This window comes from Cinclus cinclus, chromosome 10 (assembly GCF_963662255.1).
Source record: "Cinclus cinclus chromosome 10, bCinCin1.1, whole genome shotgun sequence".
Lineage (NCBI taxonomy): Eukaryota > Metazoa > Chordata > Aves > Passeriformes > Cinclidae > Cinclus > Cinclus cinclus.
The window spans coordinates 17,019,572-17,036,257 of record NC_085055.1 but is presented as its reverse complement, the minus strand read 5'-3'; the positions used below and the strand labels follow the sequence as shown (position 1 = coordinate 17,036,257).

General features: G+C 41.2%; 1 protein-coding gene across 3 annotated transcripts in view; it reads right to left on the bottom strand.

Annotated features, from left to right (window-relative positions):
* DOCK10 (dedicator of cytokinesis 10) overlaps window positions 1-16,686 on the bottom strand; it is a 146,617-nt gene that overhangs the window by 85,463 nt on the left and 44,468 nt on the right. For 2 of the 3 annotated variants that reach the window (XM_062499414.1, XM_062499413.1), the window contains exon 2: window positions 4,448-4,571. In XM_062499414.1, the coding sequence (XP_062355398.1) occupies window positions 4,448-4,571 (124 nt within the window). Of the gene's footprint in view, window positions 1-4,447; window positions 4,572-15,672; window positions 15,775-16,686 lie in introns of those variants that run through there. The other variant, XM_062499415.1, reaches the window with a different exon arrangement.

Below are 16,686 nucleotides of genomic sequence, written 5' to 3'. Positions count from 1 at the left end.
AGTCCGTTAGCTATTTCATACATTTTCAGTCTAAATCTATTCCAAACAGCTTTTAGTCTGAAAGCATGTTTGCAGTGGTTAAATCTTTAGAGGGTCACATCAACAACAATGATATTTACTTCCTGCAAAGGCTACCTTTTGAAGAGACCTAACCACACACGGGCTGACATGTTCCTCCCTGGTAACACTTAAGTTCAGGCTCTCTAAAAAACAGCTGCTCAGTCCCACTTTCATCCAAGTAAACAGATTTACTTAATGTCACCAAAACATGCAATGATATAGTCCATCAAAATAAAAAAGAAGGCTAAGATGCAAGTATGCTGATCAAATACCACGGTGCAGGGGCTGTTGTGGTACAGGGCTCCCTGACAGGCTGAAGTCCCAGCACAGACCTCACCATCTCTGTGGGGGCAAAGAGAAAGGAAAGCTGGAACAAGGCACATTTAAAGGACAGATTTTACCTCATCACTCCCTGAATCAAATTCAGTGTGAGGAGCTATGCTTTGCTCACAGCATTAGCTCTCTTTAAACAGTTGGAGTTCCTCCCCAGGAGTCCAGATGCAAACTGGATGCCAAGGATACCCATAACCCCATTAATCATGAGAGTATGGACTCCATTTCTGATCCCCTAAGAATAAGTGGATACTCACAAGGAAAGTGGGAGCTAAAGCATGTGCTATTTGAAATAATTCATGGTTTCACCACTGTTACTCTTCTGATCTTAGAAATAACACTCAGGTTTCCAGGGGTTTTTCCAAGGAGACTCCAAGGCCTGCACTTGCAGCTGCCCCTATGGCACACACATTTCATGTTAAGAGGCAGTGTCTTTGATGACTCTTGATCCCTCCCCTTACAGATGCATCTGGTTCTGGTATGAACTTCTGTATGCAAATGAACAACTTTTATCCCTGCACAGTATCCAGAAAGCAGCGGTTTCACAACCTGAAAAATAGGGAGATTTTGGCTTTTGTTCAGAGCTAAAAAAATGAAGCCTGGAAGCAATCACGCCTGCAGTGATGGCAAGTAGAGCAATTTCACAACCCAGCCCCTCTTCTTCTAAGGCCTCTGTGATGCTTGAAACCCCTCCCAGGTGGGCTTTCAGAAGCCCAAAGAGTCAGGAGCACACCAGGCTGAACTTCCATAGGTTTTACATTATGAAGACAAGTTTTGCCATTTTACACCAGTCCTAAATTTAGGCAATGAATTCTTGTTTCTATTGCAGGTTGAAAACCAGGCATTTTGCCATATTTATACAAATAGTTTAAAAAAGCCTGAGTTCTGCTTTTCAAAAAGATTTAGGAAAGTCATACTTTGACTTTAGGAAAGTGAAAAGGAAGAACAAATTTTCATGACCCAGAGAGTTTAACATGCTTTTATACTGTACAAATTTAAGTGACTATTAAATACTTTAATCTATCTTTTTAAAACAATTAACTTATTATAAAAAACAATTTACCAACATACCATTAACATATTTAATTACTAAACCTCCATGCAGGAAAAGGTGTGCTGAGCATGTTGCCACTAAGGAGGAGCAGCAGTGATTTTAAGCAAGACTTCAGATCCTAGAGATTTGAAAAGAGGGTGCTGGGTGTTCAGTAAATTTCCAAAGGATGGAAGAAAAGATAAAAAAGTACCTATGAAAGTATACAGCAAGTATTTTGTTTGGATATATGACAGTGCTTAGGAACAGAAGTACAGATATATAACAAATCCAGGTAACACTAAGATGTTAAAAGTTAAAGGCGGGAGTGAGACCAACTTGAAAAAAGGTGTAGCACTTCCTTCATGATTTCATTTCTGGCAAACATGCAGCAGAAAAGTGATAAATAGGAATCCCAGACAGCAGCAGCTCCAGCTGTCAAGGACAGTGTGGCCAGTTCTGGGGAAGAGAAGGTGAAGGAAGAACAGCAACCCAATGGCAAGGGTGCAAAACTACCAGGATCATCACCAAGCTTTTTATAAGTACAACAGGAAGCCCATCAACTCCCTCTTACTACCACCAAGATGTACAGTGTAAGCTCTGTACTGATCCATTGCTGCAGAAATTTCCATTGGCCATTTTTTCACAGCACAGCAACAGAAAGGAAAATTGTTCATGGGATCCAGGAATTGGTGAAAAATGAAGCTGAGCTGACATGCTTTTTCTGAAATGGAAAATGGGCAGGCAAAGGAGTTATAAGGAATGAACTGCTAGGAAAACAAGAAGTGGAACTGATATGAATCAATGATTTTTATTTTTAAAGGGATTATTAGGCATGGTTACAAAAGAAGTGAAATATCTTTTCCCCAACTGGAATAAAACCAGAGAAGGCATCTGTAATGCATACATCTTGTACTCTTCTGTGGAGATGCAGGGAATAGAGGAAGACAGCCTATCAGGCTCAGATTCATATAAAAAATTCTCTGCTGCTCCACAGACTTCACATAAGAGGTCGGAAATGATCAACAGAAGTCTTGTGAGAATAACAGCATTCTCTTTGAATGCAAGTCAAAAAGAGAAGCAAATCTGAGATGAAACAATTACTGTAGAAACTGCAATAATTCACCCATAACTGATGTATGCGGCGAACACAATAGATCCAAAAATAGGAAATCATTAAAAGCAGAATTTTCTCCTATGTTCACTACTTCAGCCAACTCCCTTGGTTGGAGTTTCACTCTGAAGAGACTTTTGCCCATAGGATGTGCTCACCCACAGCCCCAAACCTGGGCTGTATCAACACTGAGACATGAAGTCTGCAGCAAGTGCAATCATTAGGAGTTAAACAGAGCTGACCACCATTTCCTCAGGCATTATCCCATTAAATCCCACTCTGGGCAAGCCTGGGCACCTCCTAATTCAGTCAGACCATGGATGTCTTTCTACTCAAATGGCTGACCCAGACTTTTGTGCTCAGGTAATATTTCAGCAGGAGGGAACAGGACTGTAAATAGATACTCTGCAACTGGAAGACCTGCCTGGGAGAAAAGCCCTGCAGTCCTGTCTGGTGACAGAGGCTCTTGCCACTCACACTGACTTCAACAGGAGATGATAAAGATGAGAGAGGTTCACTGCAAGGATATGGACCCTACCTACCATGGCCTTTGCTCTTCTGTGAGTACAGACCACCTCTACCATGCAACTACCTCTCTTATCTGTTTTAATCTATTTTTTCTTATTATTTTTTGAATTAAAATAGATTATGTCACACAGTTGCAAAGCATAACAGAGGAAACAGAATAGAACTACCTACTAAAATTCAGGCAACTATTCAGGCTACTAAAATTCAGGCAACGACTGCTTGAAATAAAATGAAAATACAGATATTAAAATATGCTTGACAGACAGAGGTCTTCAGCAGCAGGACAAGATTCTTATTTCACTGAGAAGATTTGCTCCATGGACTTGGGCTCAGTTATTCTAAATCAAAGGGCTCAAGGGCCTTGTGACAGCACACAGTATGTCTAGTCAGCTTTGTAATGCTAAGTTTCAATTTCATAAATTGACAAATGTGCAAAATGGATAAAGGAATTAACAATAACGAGGAAATCTATTCTGTATAGCTTTTCTCAATCCCAGGAGCACATTAACTCAGTTAATGCCACCAAGGAAATAGAGCCATTTAGTAAAACAAAGCAGTCAATTAGATTAAGCTGCCCTCCTAGGACAGTATCAGTGCCTTGAGCTGATGGGAAGGGCCCTCACAGAGCAGTTACAGTTGGTCACAAATTGAAATGTCTTTCCATTAGAGAATGCCTATTCATCAAAACCTAAATGTTATACAAAGATGAGGTGACTTTGCAGGAGCTGCTGTTCAGTGCAGGCAACCTGCCCGTGCACTTGCCTGGCAACAAACCTCCCCAGGCACCCTTCTGAGCACCCCAGCACTGCCACTGGAGAGCTGCCCTGGGCCTCCAGGCTCTCAGTCTTGGCCAGGACGAGCAATGGGGTACCCAGGATGAGGTCAGGCAGCTCCATGGCTGTGGGGCCAGGGATCCACTGCTCCTCAGTGTTCCACCATGAGAGCCTTCCTCAGCACCAGAGACTCTATCTAGTGGTCAAACACATCAAACAGAACAGGAACAGAAGTTTCAAATTAAATTAGGTTATAATAGTAGGGAGAAATTCTAGGACTGGCCAAACTAACACTGTGCTGAGCAAACAGACAAATACAAGCTATAAAATAACATGTTTAATGAGTTCCTGAAATCTATCTGGGAACAACCAGGGCTTCAAGTTTTATCTAATCCTGAGCAGTAAAGTGATGCATACATAAATGTCAGAGAAAAAAACCAAAAAAACAACAACAAAAGCCCACGAATTTGGGAAGGAAGAACGGCATTATGCACGAGTTAAGAAAATCTTAGAGAGCCCTTGGACAACTTCTAGCTCTCCCTCTAGCAGGAGAGATTAAAAAATGAACAGAACAAACCTAAGCAAAGGAATAACACATTTTCCTTGTACTTACTGAAAAGTCATCATCAGGGAATAATATCAGATCTTTAAACTGGCTGTCCCCAATATTTTTTTCGATCTCTGTGATAACAGCTTCATAATCCAAAGGCTCCAAGAGTTTGGGTTTTTCCTGCTGTGGAAAAAAAGAAAAGATCAGGTGATCTCTCTACACACAAATTTGCTTACCTCCCCCTTCATAAAGTGAGATCTGTGGCATTTTTGCTTTTGTACACCAAAGCATGCTTCTCATTTCATTCCATTCTGCCCAGCTTGTTGCATCTGAGCTCATGCATGAGACTGAAGTGAGGAAGCTGGGCCACCTGTAACAGCCACTCTCCATCTCAAAACTTCAGAGCAATCTGTCAGCTCATTACAGAGACTGAAATCTTCACAATAATTTACCTGGAAGTCCCAGGAATTCTTTCTCCATAAATACAGCAAGAAAATTGATGGACACAGTTTGAACTGAACATAGGACTGTGAACTAATATGTTTCAGAATAAGAAACTGTCTTACATGTAAGAAATTGTCTTACACAATTCACCTTTGGAACTGCTGACAGCTTGTGAAAGCCACCATATTGTTTTACTTGGTAATAATCCAAGACTATTCTCCTGGGATAAACTATCTGGCATCCAGCTCCATGGCTTCTCTTGTCGGAAAGCAGGACTAGTATCATCACACCAGTACTACTATTACCTGAAACAGCAGTAAAGTAAGAAACCACTGCAGGAAAAAGTAAAGTCACATTGTCTTGAAATACAACCCAAAAAGAGAAAAAGAGGAGCCTGCCTGACATGCTAGAACAGATTAAACAAATTAAGAGTCATGTACTAGAGTGAGAACATTTGCTCAGTTCAAAGATATAAGCATCAGGAAGAGTGAATGAGAAAGGGCAAGAGAACTGCCAGAAGGGATGGAAAAGAAAGTGATGAGGTAGAAAAAGGACACTAGTGGAAAGCAAATGCAGAAACATTTATTCTCTTAGTCCAATTCAAAAGTGGAGATTAGACAAGTAGTATTTTATCCACTGTACTTTCATTGGCTATTCAGAATTATATAAAATTCCCCTCTGTCTTCCCTAAACCAGAACCAAGATGTATTGAAAAAGAAAGCTTTGACATTTCTATAAAACAAATTTCTCCAATGAGAATGTCCATCATATGATTTTACCTATCTCATTCATGTATGGTCCATTATACATATAATGATTCAGATGTAATAGTAGCTCTAGAAAGTTTTTGTTTATTCTGTAATCACAGTCATCTCCAGATTTCTTATGAACATTGTTTCCTTTCTACAGTGAGTCCATGACTCCCCTTGGCATCAAATGCATCAATGAAAAGTTTAATTAAGTATCAGTAACAAAGCCACACAAATTAGATTAAAACATAGGAATAAACATGTTCTTAGAAAGTTATTCAATTGCTGAACAGCTGATGCAAGAATCACAAAATAACTCAGAACCTCTGCAGGCCATCTACTCCAACTCCCTGCTTAAAGCATCAAAGCTCTACCAAAGTCTGGCAAAGCAATTAAAAAAGTTAGGACTGCTCCTTCAGCAGTTCAATCCATTGCCTCTCTTCTCGATCTATTAACTCTCACACTCTCATTTGCACACTTGAGAGAAATAAACTTCTAAAAATCATTACTATTTAGCATTCACAGGGCACAAGCACTATCTACGATGCTGAGACATTAATGGATTGTAAAAGACAGGCAAGATCAACACATAACAGTAACAAATGAAAAGAAGAAAACCACTTTAATGTTTGTTTTAGATTCTGTCATGGGACTGGATTCTAGTTTTGTGATGCCCAGTTAAGACAAGGAGCCCTGCTATGTCCATAAGACTTGTTATGAACCCAGCCACATCACCTTAAGTTATCCCAAGGCAGTTCTCAGCCCTGGCCTGCCCCAGTCGGCACACAATGATCCAGTCCTGCTCAAGGAGCTCTTGGGCTGAGTATCAGCCATATCTCTTAGTGAGGTCTCTCTCTGCCTTTTGCTGACAGAGGTTCCCTATAGGAACTTAACGGGGTCACTTGGCCACATCACTATACACAGCTTGCTCTCATTCCCTTCCAAATTGTGTTAAGTCACCGCAGGATCTTTTTGGCAGAAATTTCAGGCTTTATGTCATTAAATCAGTCATTGAATCTATTTATTAAATATTACTTTATAAACATATATTTCAAGGAGTTAAAACCATGAAGAGAGAACACCATGCACACTGAGTGTACCATCTATGCTGTACCCGTGATTTTGGTAACGATACCTAGGCCTGAAAAAAGTTCACTCAATTCAAGTTCAGCAGCAAACAAACTTGTAGTAGTGAAACTGTTATCTTCAGTAGGAAACCTTACAGCAACCATTTACCAGAAAACTCAAAGTGAAAGAAATATATGCACTAACATTTATGAGGCACCAGCACTTCACACAGCCATTTTTCCTGTGTAGAGGTTTCACTAAAACATGAACATTTCCTGCAGAAAATTTGTGACATTGACTACACCAATAACCCACCCTTGCCAGAGCTGATACTATCAGGCTAATGATTCTACAACAATCTCAACTCTTAGTAAGACAGAAATCATAAAATGCCTGCTCTTCAAAACCAGACAGGTGTCAACACAATCTTAATCTTGGTCAGATGCTCCTTGGAAACATCATGGATGTCAGTTCTCAAAATCTCCTAAAAAAAACATTAAGCAAATAAATGACATAAGTTGTCACCTTCCTACTGAAGTTGTATAATAGGGAAGAGCTGGGAAACCCCAGAAAATATTGGGACTTCTCTTGAAATATGGGGAAATCCCATAAAAATGGGCAGCATTTACAGGTTTCTATGCCTGAGGAAACCACCCTTTTTGCTGGGGCTGGCAGAAGGAAGATGCATTCCTTCTTCCCCTTGGAAATCCCAGTAATGTAGAGGTGAATGCAGCTACATCCCCTTCAAAACTAATATACTGCAGATGTTGGGGTGCAACTGGAGGCATGGTAAGCTATGTCACATTGCTCTTCAGAAACAGGCAATGCTCAGGAAGCCACTGCTGAAAGCTGCTGAAACACTCCAGGGGTAAACTTCTCCTTGGCAGCTGCAAGGTCATTTACGTGAGACGAAAATACAACTTGAGAAAACCCCGAAGCAGAGGAACTCAGCAAGTGTATGAACATCACTGTTCCCACAGCACTAATTCTCCTGCTCTTAGTGCTGCAAAGGGCATGATCTGATGGAAGCATTTTAACAGATGTTAACGGAGAAGTCTTTGGAGAAACATTACACGTCTGAACTAAATACAAGCAGATATGACATTATCAAACCTACTACAAAACTTTTCAGTGAAGCACTTCAATATTGATAGTGATGTTTTCCTACTGATGCAATAAAAATTACATTCACCCTTCCACGTCAGTACAGCAAAATCCTGTCTTAAAAATGCGATACTGTGTTATGCCAGCTCCCATAATTCAGAGATGCAAGTAATAGCCCATCCTTGTCAATAGACTGGCTGCAGAGATAATTTAGTCCATTCCCTGCCAGCATCAAGCATGATAGTATAATAAATGTGATGCCTCTCCTCATCAATTCTGCATGTTCTTACAGACCATAAGACTCTACTCTGTGGACACTGACTCCATCCTTTGCAGAGCCAGTATTTTAGACTTGGCAAGGCTCAGCAGTGCAATGCTTGTGTTGCAGTTGTGATGGGAAGTGGCAGCTGGTTAGTTAGCAGCTTATCTCTCCTGATGTGGTATGGCTGCTCAGTTTTTTTCCTCCCAAGCAGACAGAAGCAGTGATGTTGGGATTAGCAAATTTCTCCCTTCAAGCACTAGCACAGATCTGAAAATGAGTGGGGCTGATTTAAAGCTAATTTAATAACCACAGTACTGCCTCTTCTCAATTTAAGTTGTCTGTTCTTTTTGGAAACAGGCCAACTTGGCAATCTGTGCCAAAATCAAATTATGCTGGCTTGGATTTCTGTAACGCTTTTTATATTCTCCATCTCAAGTGAGTAATGAATTTAGTTGTGCTGAAATGGTCGTGAATACATCTAGTAAAAAGGCACTCTCTGACTCCTCACCTGCTGCAACATTCTCAGCAGTACCATTTACTTCACACCCTGCCAATGTAGAGTAGCTTTATATGTTGTTAAACCAGCTTTTCCACACTTTTGGAGCACTGAAGAGATGTTAAATCAGAGCCAACACCATAGGAGGACAATATAGTATCACAGAGGTGGAATGGGCCAGATTCCATCAGTGTTATACTGCTTCATTGCCATCATCTTCTGCTCTAGGTAAAAAAGGATTATATTTCCCAGTAGTAATTACCCAAAATATCCACATAAGTGATATTACAGGATTAAATATGGTACTTGACTTGCCTCCAGATGCATAGACATTATGCACTGACGCTAGTACCCATCTTTTCTTCCCAATTATATCTCATCCTCCTAAAGCTGCACTTCTGTGAACAATCCCTGAAGGAGGAAATTATGTAAGAGAGACCAATAGTCTCTGAACAGTCACCCCAAGAACTTCCCCATTCTAAAAATAAGCTAGACTAACTGCTATGATTTTCTAATGTTTTAATGTCATATTATTCTGACACCAAATCATGAATATCTAAAATTTATTGAATTTAATAGGTATGTTTAAATTAATTCCTTCTCTTCCACACACACCAGGAAGAAAAACATTAGGGAAACAGATAAACAGAAAGCAGTTAAGTTAATGGACTTCAGTTACCCTAGCCCTATCTCTGAAAGGAGGATCCATGTTCATAAAGAGAGTCAAAACTATTGTGATGGCCAGATTGGTCAAGATCAAGCAAGACTCAGATTTTATATTTCATCCAAGCTATGGCTTGTCAAAAATGACAAACCATTCTTGTATACATTTGAAATACTGAAATGGGCACTTAAAAGAGAAAGGGCCACTTACTAAAACAACAGCATCACCTTTCTTCATTTCTTTTAGACTTCTTAATAATATCATGAACCAAATCCAATCCCACCAAAACTCACAACAGCAAATTAAACTGCTTTCTAGAATAACACCAAAGTGAAGTGCTCCTCACACTCCTTTGTTCTTTTCCTCTCCCCAGTTAAATACCATGTCTCTGACACAACACATCTTTCTATGTTTTCACATGGTTAATAAATGTAGCTAATTATATTCCACCAGGGCAGGCCAACTTCAATTATTTCTTTGCCAAGTCTGTCCAAACTGAAGCTAAAAAACAGCCAGGACTCCTTGACTTTTGGAGAAAATGTAGCATAAAGGCTGAATTTAACCCTGTCTCAGATATGCCAGAGATCCAGCACTCCCAGCAGTTCTGAACACTCAAGAAGCTGAAGCTATAAAGTAGTTTGGGTTTCACGGAGTCCCCAGAACTTTTGCATTTCTGTAGGACCAACATATGTCTCTATTCACAAGGCAGCAGAGCAGTTTGGTGCCTGGGTGAATTCCATGGGAAGGCTATCCCCATTGGGTGCAGCTTTCCCCCCGCCAGATAATGGGTGAGCAGCCCAAAACCCTGTGTACTCCTGGCAGAGAGTCCCAGGACAGCATTTGTAACCAGGGAGCACATACAGAACAACCACTCTGGGATTAAGGTGTCCCCAACACCCTCATGCACCTGAGCTGGGAGTGACAGGAATCACCCACCCAAAATGCTTCACCCCACAGGCCTGACCTCCTTCTGCTCCTAACACACTCTGCATCATGTCATAGATTTCCTTTAAGGAAAATAAGTTTTGCATTTCAAGCACAGGGCAGGCAATTCAAGGTCTGCAAAAGGTACCTGGGGTATGGATCAGGAAGCACAGCCAGAAGCAGCCGGCAGATGATCCTTCTTTTTGATTCAGATCTCCTGTTTAGGACTGCTTGGCCTCTTCTGCATCTATTTACAGTCAACAAACCCTCTGGCAACATTACAAAGGCTTCCTTTGGTTCAGGATGTGATCCACAGTCAACAGATTTATTAAAATCAGTGGTACAAAGAAAATTTTCTTTGACACACCCCCTTCCACCTTAAAATACATTCACTTGTCAGGTCCAAAATGTTTAATTTGTCATGACTTCTGGTAAACCTTGGCGAATTGCTCTTGGAAAGGATCCAGTCAGGGCTGCACAGCACAACTAATATACTCTTCAGTGTCAGCAATGAAGCCAATGTGCCACTAAATTTCATTAAGGGGATTGCCAGTTCCCACACGATTCTGCTACAGAGAAAATCACAAAGAATTATGAAGACTCCAACCCCCAATTCCTAGTGCTACAGAAAGTTCTTGCCAAAATGCTATAGTACCCATCATCTCAAGCAAAGCAAAAGAAAGAAAATCTGTTGAAGACCCTTCTGGGAATAACAAAAGTTTAAAGTAATTTTTATTCTTTAAAGATTCTTTATTCGAAGAAAATTCTGACTGATACCAATAAGTGACCTGCTTGACTAAATGAGACTTACTTTGTACAAATACACCTGGGATAGGATGATTCCTAATTTCTTAGAGTACCATTGTTTTGTGGATCATAATCTATGTAAGTCTGCTTTGTATTATGTTCCAGCTTTAAAAATTACGGTAAGAGAATTCAGCAGGTCTCAAAAGATAAAAATGCCTCAGTCCTAGTTTAGGGCACCACAGGACAATTTCTCATGTGGATGAGCTAACTCAAAACTTTCATGTCAAATGAGGGTCCAGCTGGAGCCCCCAGAGCTGCTCCACCACCGCGACCGACAAGCGGCCAGGGCTAAGGCTGCTCAAACCACAGAGATCTGTTCCCAGGCAACTGGGTGTGACCCACTCCTTCTAATAACTCTTGTTTCTCAAAACAGAATTTGTCATTCCTTTCATTACTAATTTTGAAAACTCCAGCCTTCATAAAACCCCCTTCCCTCATGGTTAAACTGTGGAAGCCACACAGGAGTGTTGCTTCAGCAAAGCATCCAGCTGGGGGGAGGAGATGCTTTGTGCTATGTTCAACACGTTGCAGCCTTGTGCACTGCCTTCTGACTCTGGAATGTCAGTGCATGGCCATGGCCATGGCCATGGCCATGTCCATCTTCATGGACTAGCACTTGTCCTTTTAGACAGTTGATAAAATTACCAGCACAATCTGCAGAAAACATTCAGAGTAACAAGGCAACAGTTTACTTGTTCTCTCTGCTTATGCAGTATCTTGACTCTCCTTAGGAAGGAGATTAAAAATGTAATTTAATCATAAAACTACTAAAATCAGCCACTTGACAAGAATGTGCTAAGTTTTAAATTTGGATTTAAGTAGTTGGCTTTTCAAAATGTCAAGAATAACAGCTTCTAAATAGTGAGGACTTCTGAAGCCTAGACTAAATATTTGCCCATAGGTCACCTCAGGGGAAAAACAAGAAAGTTTTGTAAGGCATCATAGGGTTTTTTTAAAAAAATAATTTACATAGACCTCTAACCTAGCAACACTCAGCCACTTTCTCTCCCCTTACCTGACCTAAACCTGGGAAAAAAAGTGCAGTTTTAGCAACAAAAGGCTTTCTTTGAGTCTACCACACAGAATCTATTCATGAAGAAAGCAAGCAAAAGCCAAAGACGCAACTCACTCCCCTTCATGCAGACATCTGAAGAGACAGGTAGGATGTGGTGGAAGGGGACTGGGCAGAAGGGACAGGAACTGTGGGGGAGCAGACAGGAGATGCCAACAGAGCTGGAGAGTTCTGCACAGGCACTTGCCTTGTTAGTGATTACTTCAGTCCAGGGAAGGACAGGGGCATTGTCCTTCCCTGTGCACCACAAAGGGGATGCTGAAGTGAGCTTAGTTCAGCTGTTCTGGAAATGTGCTTTGCTTCATGTCTGCTTCTTCTAGCGCAGTCTCAGGTGGGCAGAGCCACGGCCCCAAGCAGAAATGTTAACAAAACCAGCCTGCAAGCTGTACGCAGTGGATTTGACCAAAGCTTGCCAGCTTCCAGCATAATGTTTATGTAAACAGCACTTCTGAGTCTGTTGGTGCATGTGGGCACCACACACATATATATATATGTATAACTTCACATAGTCTTCGTAGGCACAGGAAAATCTACATTTAAAGAAAAGACACTCCCAATTTTTGCCCTTAAGCAGCACTCCTACCAGATTTAGAAGCCAAGCTCTGAAACCTATAGCACCTACACAGCAATAATAGAAGTCGTGCACAGAGCAACAGGCAAACTGGTCCCCTCCGTTTTTGCTAACTGGATGAATTAGGGAGACAGAGGGATCTACCCATGTTTCCCTGTGTACAGGGGAAGTACAAAAAGAAGGATGTATCAGGTGCTCCTACCTCACCCAGCCATCCACTAGGCTCATCCAGCACAAACCTGCTGCTAAAATGGGGTAGATTTTGCATAACACCATGTGCAGCACAGGATTTTCTTTAAAACAGTTCTATTTACTTTGAAAATTAAGATTTCTTTTTAGCAGACTTTGGTTTTAGAGTACATAGAAGAGTTTGTTTTTCAGGGACTGAAGGGAAAGCTCTAATGTCTGTTCATTAGATCATGCTCTGATGCTAAAGACTTTGATCACTACTGTATGTCTGATGAAACCGCAGTGCACTGCAAAGGCAAACATCCATTGTTCATTTTCTATTAATACCTAGTTTAGATGTATGAAGACCTAGACATGTCGACTTAACAAACAACTGTTTTGAAAAGGGCTCAACAACTTCAGAAGCCCCTGAAGCAAAAACAACTAACAAAAATGTTTGCATTACCTCTAAACAAACTTTTCAGAAACATAACTTCTAGAGTACTTATTACTAAGTCACTGTCCCATGGGGTAAATCTCATGTATGGTGCTCTGCTTCATTTTACTCAGTGAATGACCCTCTTTACCTTCACTATGGTCACTTATTTCTTTATAAGTAATGTCTTCAGTCATGCTACAGATCTGAGTTAACGATTTTAAGTATTTCCACAGAGGATGTATCTGTAAAATTAACATCATCTCTACTTGACCACTATAAACTCAGCTCTCACAATGACGTTAAACTTGTAATTGTTTCCTTGATATCAACTCCCCTCCCAGTCAATTATCTGGCTATCAACACATCTAGACACACAGGATGTAAATGACAGCAAAATCTGGTCAACCACACTGAGCTCAATCATCAACCTACTATCAATTAAAACTAGTCAGATAATAGTCAGTCTTACAAAAACAGGGAGCTTCCAGAAAATAAAGCAAATCTACAGAAAACACAGGTCTAAGAGTAGTATATGAAGAAATGCACTCATTGAGTAAGGTCCTCACACATAAAGGCCTTTGCAGCAGCAGTGGGAGCTGACATAATTTTGAAATCTGTGTGGAGGTACAGAGGGCTGATGCATGAAGGAGAGATTGGCTGCTGGTTGATAGCAAAAAGTGCCTGTAGGCCAAAGATTTAACATGCTCCAATTATGAAATATTGGGCAGAAAGACACAGATTGCAAGGCACAAGAGTAAAGCCAACTGTGCCTGCATTTCCTAAGGGCTAAACAAACTACTGAGAAATACATCTACAGAGATACATGACACAGTGACCCCATCTTAGTCTATCTTATGTTTGAAAAGAACAGAAATCAGCACAGATTCCCCTACAAAGCTGAGCTATGTAGCTGACATACAGCAGTCATCCATGTCAGGGGAAGTGCAGCGTGACCCACAAGCCTCTGATGAAACAGGCTTGTTTCTTATTTCCAGTTACAGGCAACAGGGCTACAAGTGCTCTACATTTTAGGTCAAACTACAATGCATTGTTGATATTTCTATTTGGCACCACTAAACTGAATGCTCAGTTTCTGTTACCTGAGGATACATGCAAAAGGGAACAAATATATTCCTCTTTATCTGCAGGCACGCTGCTGGCTTATTGTTACCATTTGGACTTTATTTCCAGCCATCCTTTTCTTGTAAGGCTGCAACCATTTCTGGCGAGCACTAATAAAGTACAGTCGGGATTTGTACAATAATGACCAAAAAAAATCCCTCCTCACCAGGATTTGAGAGGATAACTCAAGTAAGCAGTGCCTACCTCCTACCTACCAAAGCCAGGGTTAGATGCTTTCAGCAGCACCAGCAGCTGATTTCCTGGACCCTTGACTACAAAAAAATTCAAACATGCCATCTTTGAATGCATGTCAATAGCTCAGGGCAGCAGAAACTACACCAATAAAGTAGCCCTGTCAAAAAGATCCACTTCCATGTAAAGTACCTATCCAAAAAGGCAGCTAGTCACAAGCAAAACCCAAACAATACTAGATGAATCACAAATTATCTTAACTGGTGACCAAGTGTTACAACTGCAAAGTTATTTTCCTTCCTATTTAAAAAAGTTAATGAGAATACTCTTCTTGGTTGCATTAGCACTGATTTTGTTACACTGAACATGTTGAAAAGCCTCAACAGATCCCTCTGCATGCACATGCAAACAGAGTAATTGGATGAACAAAACTATGGAAGAAAACCAAACACCTCTTGCTTTGGGGAGAATAATTCATTGTCTCTTCTTGGGGAAGCCATTAAATGTCTTATGAGCTAAAGCAGACTTTCAAGTAAAGAGAATACACTGAAAACCAGTACTTGCCCAAGACTCCTCAACAGCAGGCTCCAAGTGTTTTACCTCTTACTGTCTGCAGTTTCAATTTCAGTCAGGAAAGTTTAGGCACGACACACCTAATGTGATCCCACAGTGCAGTTTCAGGAGGCTCAGTCCTGTCCCAAAGCCATCAGTGGCAAAGCTGCTGTATAGCCCACCGGGCAGAACCTCACCCCAGCTTTCCACCAAAGGTTCTAGAGATTTCTCCAGTGGCTCCCTGCATTGTCTCTCTCTTCCTGTCCTTGAGAGGTGCCCATCACAAACTCTGAAACAGTACGGAGTAATTTCCCACTCCAGAAGCAGCACTATGAATTCTCATGGAACTTCCAGGCACAAGCTGTAGGTGCCAGAGAGACTATCAAACACTGCTGCTCTCAGTATGTTTCTGATCAGCAATGTGAGGCTGTAAAGGTTTCCCTAATGTGCCTGAGTTTTGTAAACTGAGCTCCCGGTGCTTCAGGATCATTCTCCGGAGCTCAGTTGCTAACCACAGACCGAATTAGGCTTGGTGAATCCTACATAAACAACGAGCAATAAATCCTACTCTTTCCAAAGTGCAGTCCTAAGCGTGACCTGCAATTTCTTAGCCATTTCTCAGAAAAGGTGGAAGAAGGGTGCATACTCACACAGCTTAATCTGTGAATTTCTCCTTGATTCACTCTCCTAATGGTCTTTCTCTTCCTCCGCAGTTCACTGGGCTCCCTTCTGAATCTCCCACAAAAGCTCATTGTATCCGTAGGAATTAAGCAGCCAACAAATATCTGTTTAAAAACTGTGCTCCTTTAACCTCCTTCCTTCAGCAGCTTCAGCACAACTGGAAGCTGCATATGTTGTTCAAGGGGGAAGTAGGTCTAAAAGTTACACACTGTATCCACAGTAACTGAACAGAAAGAAGAAGAAAGCCAGCAATAACTCATTTCTTCCTGTGAACATCATTCTGCTACTAAGGCAAGAACGTCTCATTAAACCATAAATACACCCAGTCTTCACCCCTAATGCAAATCAAAATAGGAAGTCATAGAAAAAAATGCAAGTGAACATCTATCTTTGTGTCAAACACCATTACATCCTTTCTTCTCACCACCCTTCCTGATTCGAAAGCCAAAACAGCTGCACTCTTACTTGGTGTGTGTGTGTGTGTCTGCAAGACAAAAAGTGTCATTCACAGAACAGTCATCTCCTACAGAGCCCCTTGGTGGCCAACTTGGGCCACAGAGCATGCAGTGACAGGTTTGTGCTGCCAGGGCCATCTCTGCTTTTTGGACCAAGGTAGCAGTTCCCTTTTCAAAGTATCATGAAACGCCAATAAGAGGAAGAACTCTGCAAATTCCTAAATTTGGAGACAGTTACAAAAAGGTGAAAAACAGATAAATTCATATGTGGATGTCCAAAATACATTTTTGGCTGGTAAAAAACAGGTTTTAGAAGTGCTTAGTGCCAGCTAAGAACTACTTACTTCACATCGTGCTCCCACATCAGAAGAATAAAGTTACCAGACTGAGCCTGCTCCCCAAATGCCCCACACATGCGAAATGCCAGTAGCTCCCTTTGCCCACTACCCTACAGAGGGGCAATCCTAGCAGCACCTTGACACATAAGTCCTCACTCAGTGCCTCAGAACTGCAGTGGCAAGAGGAACA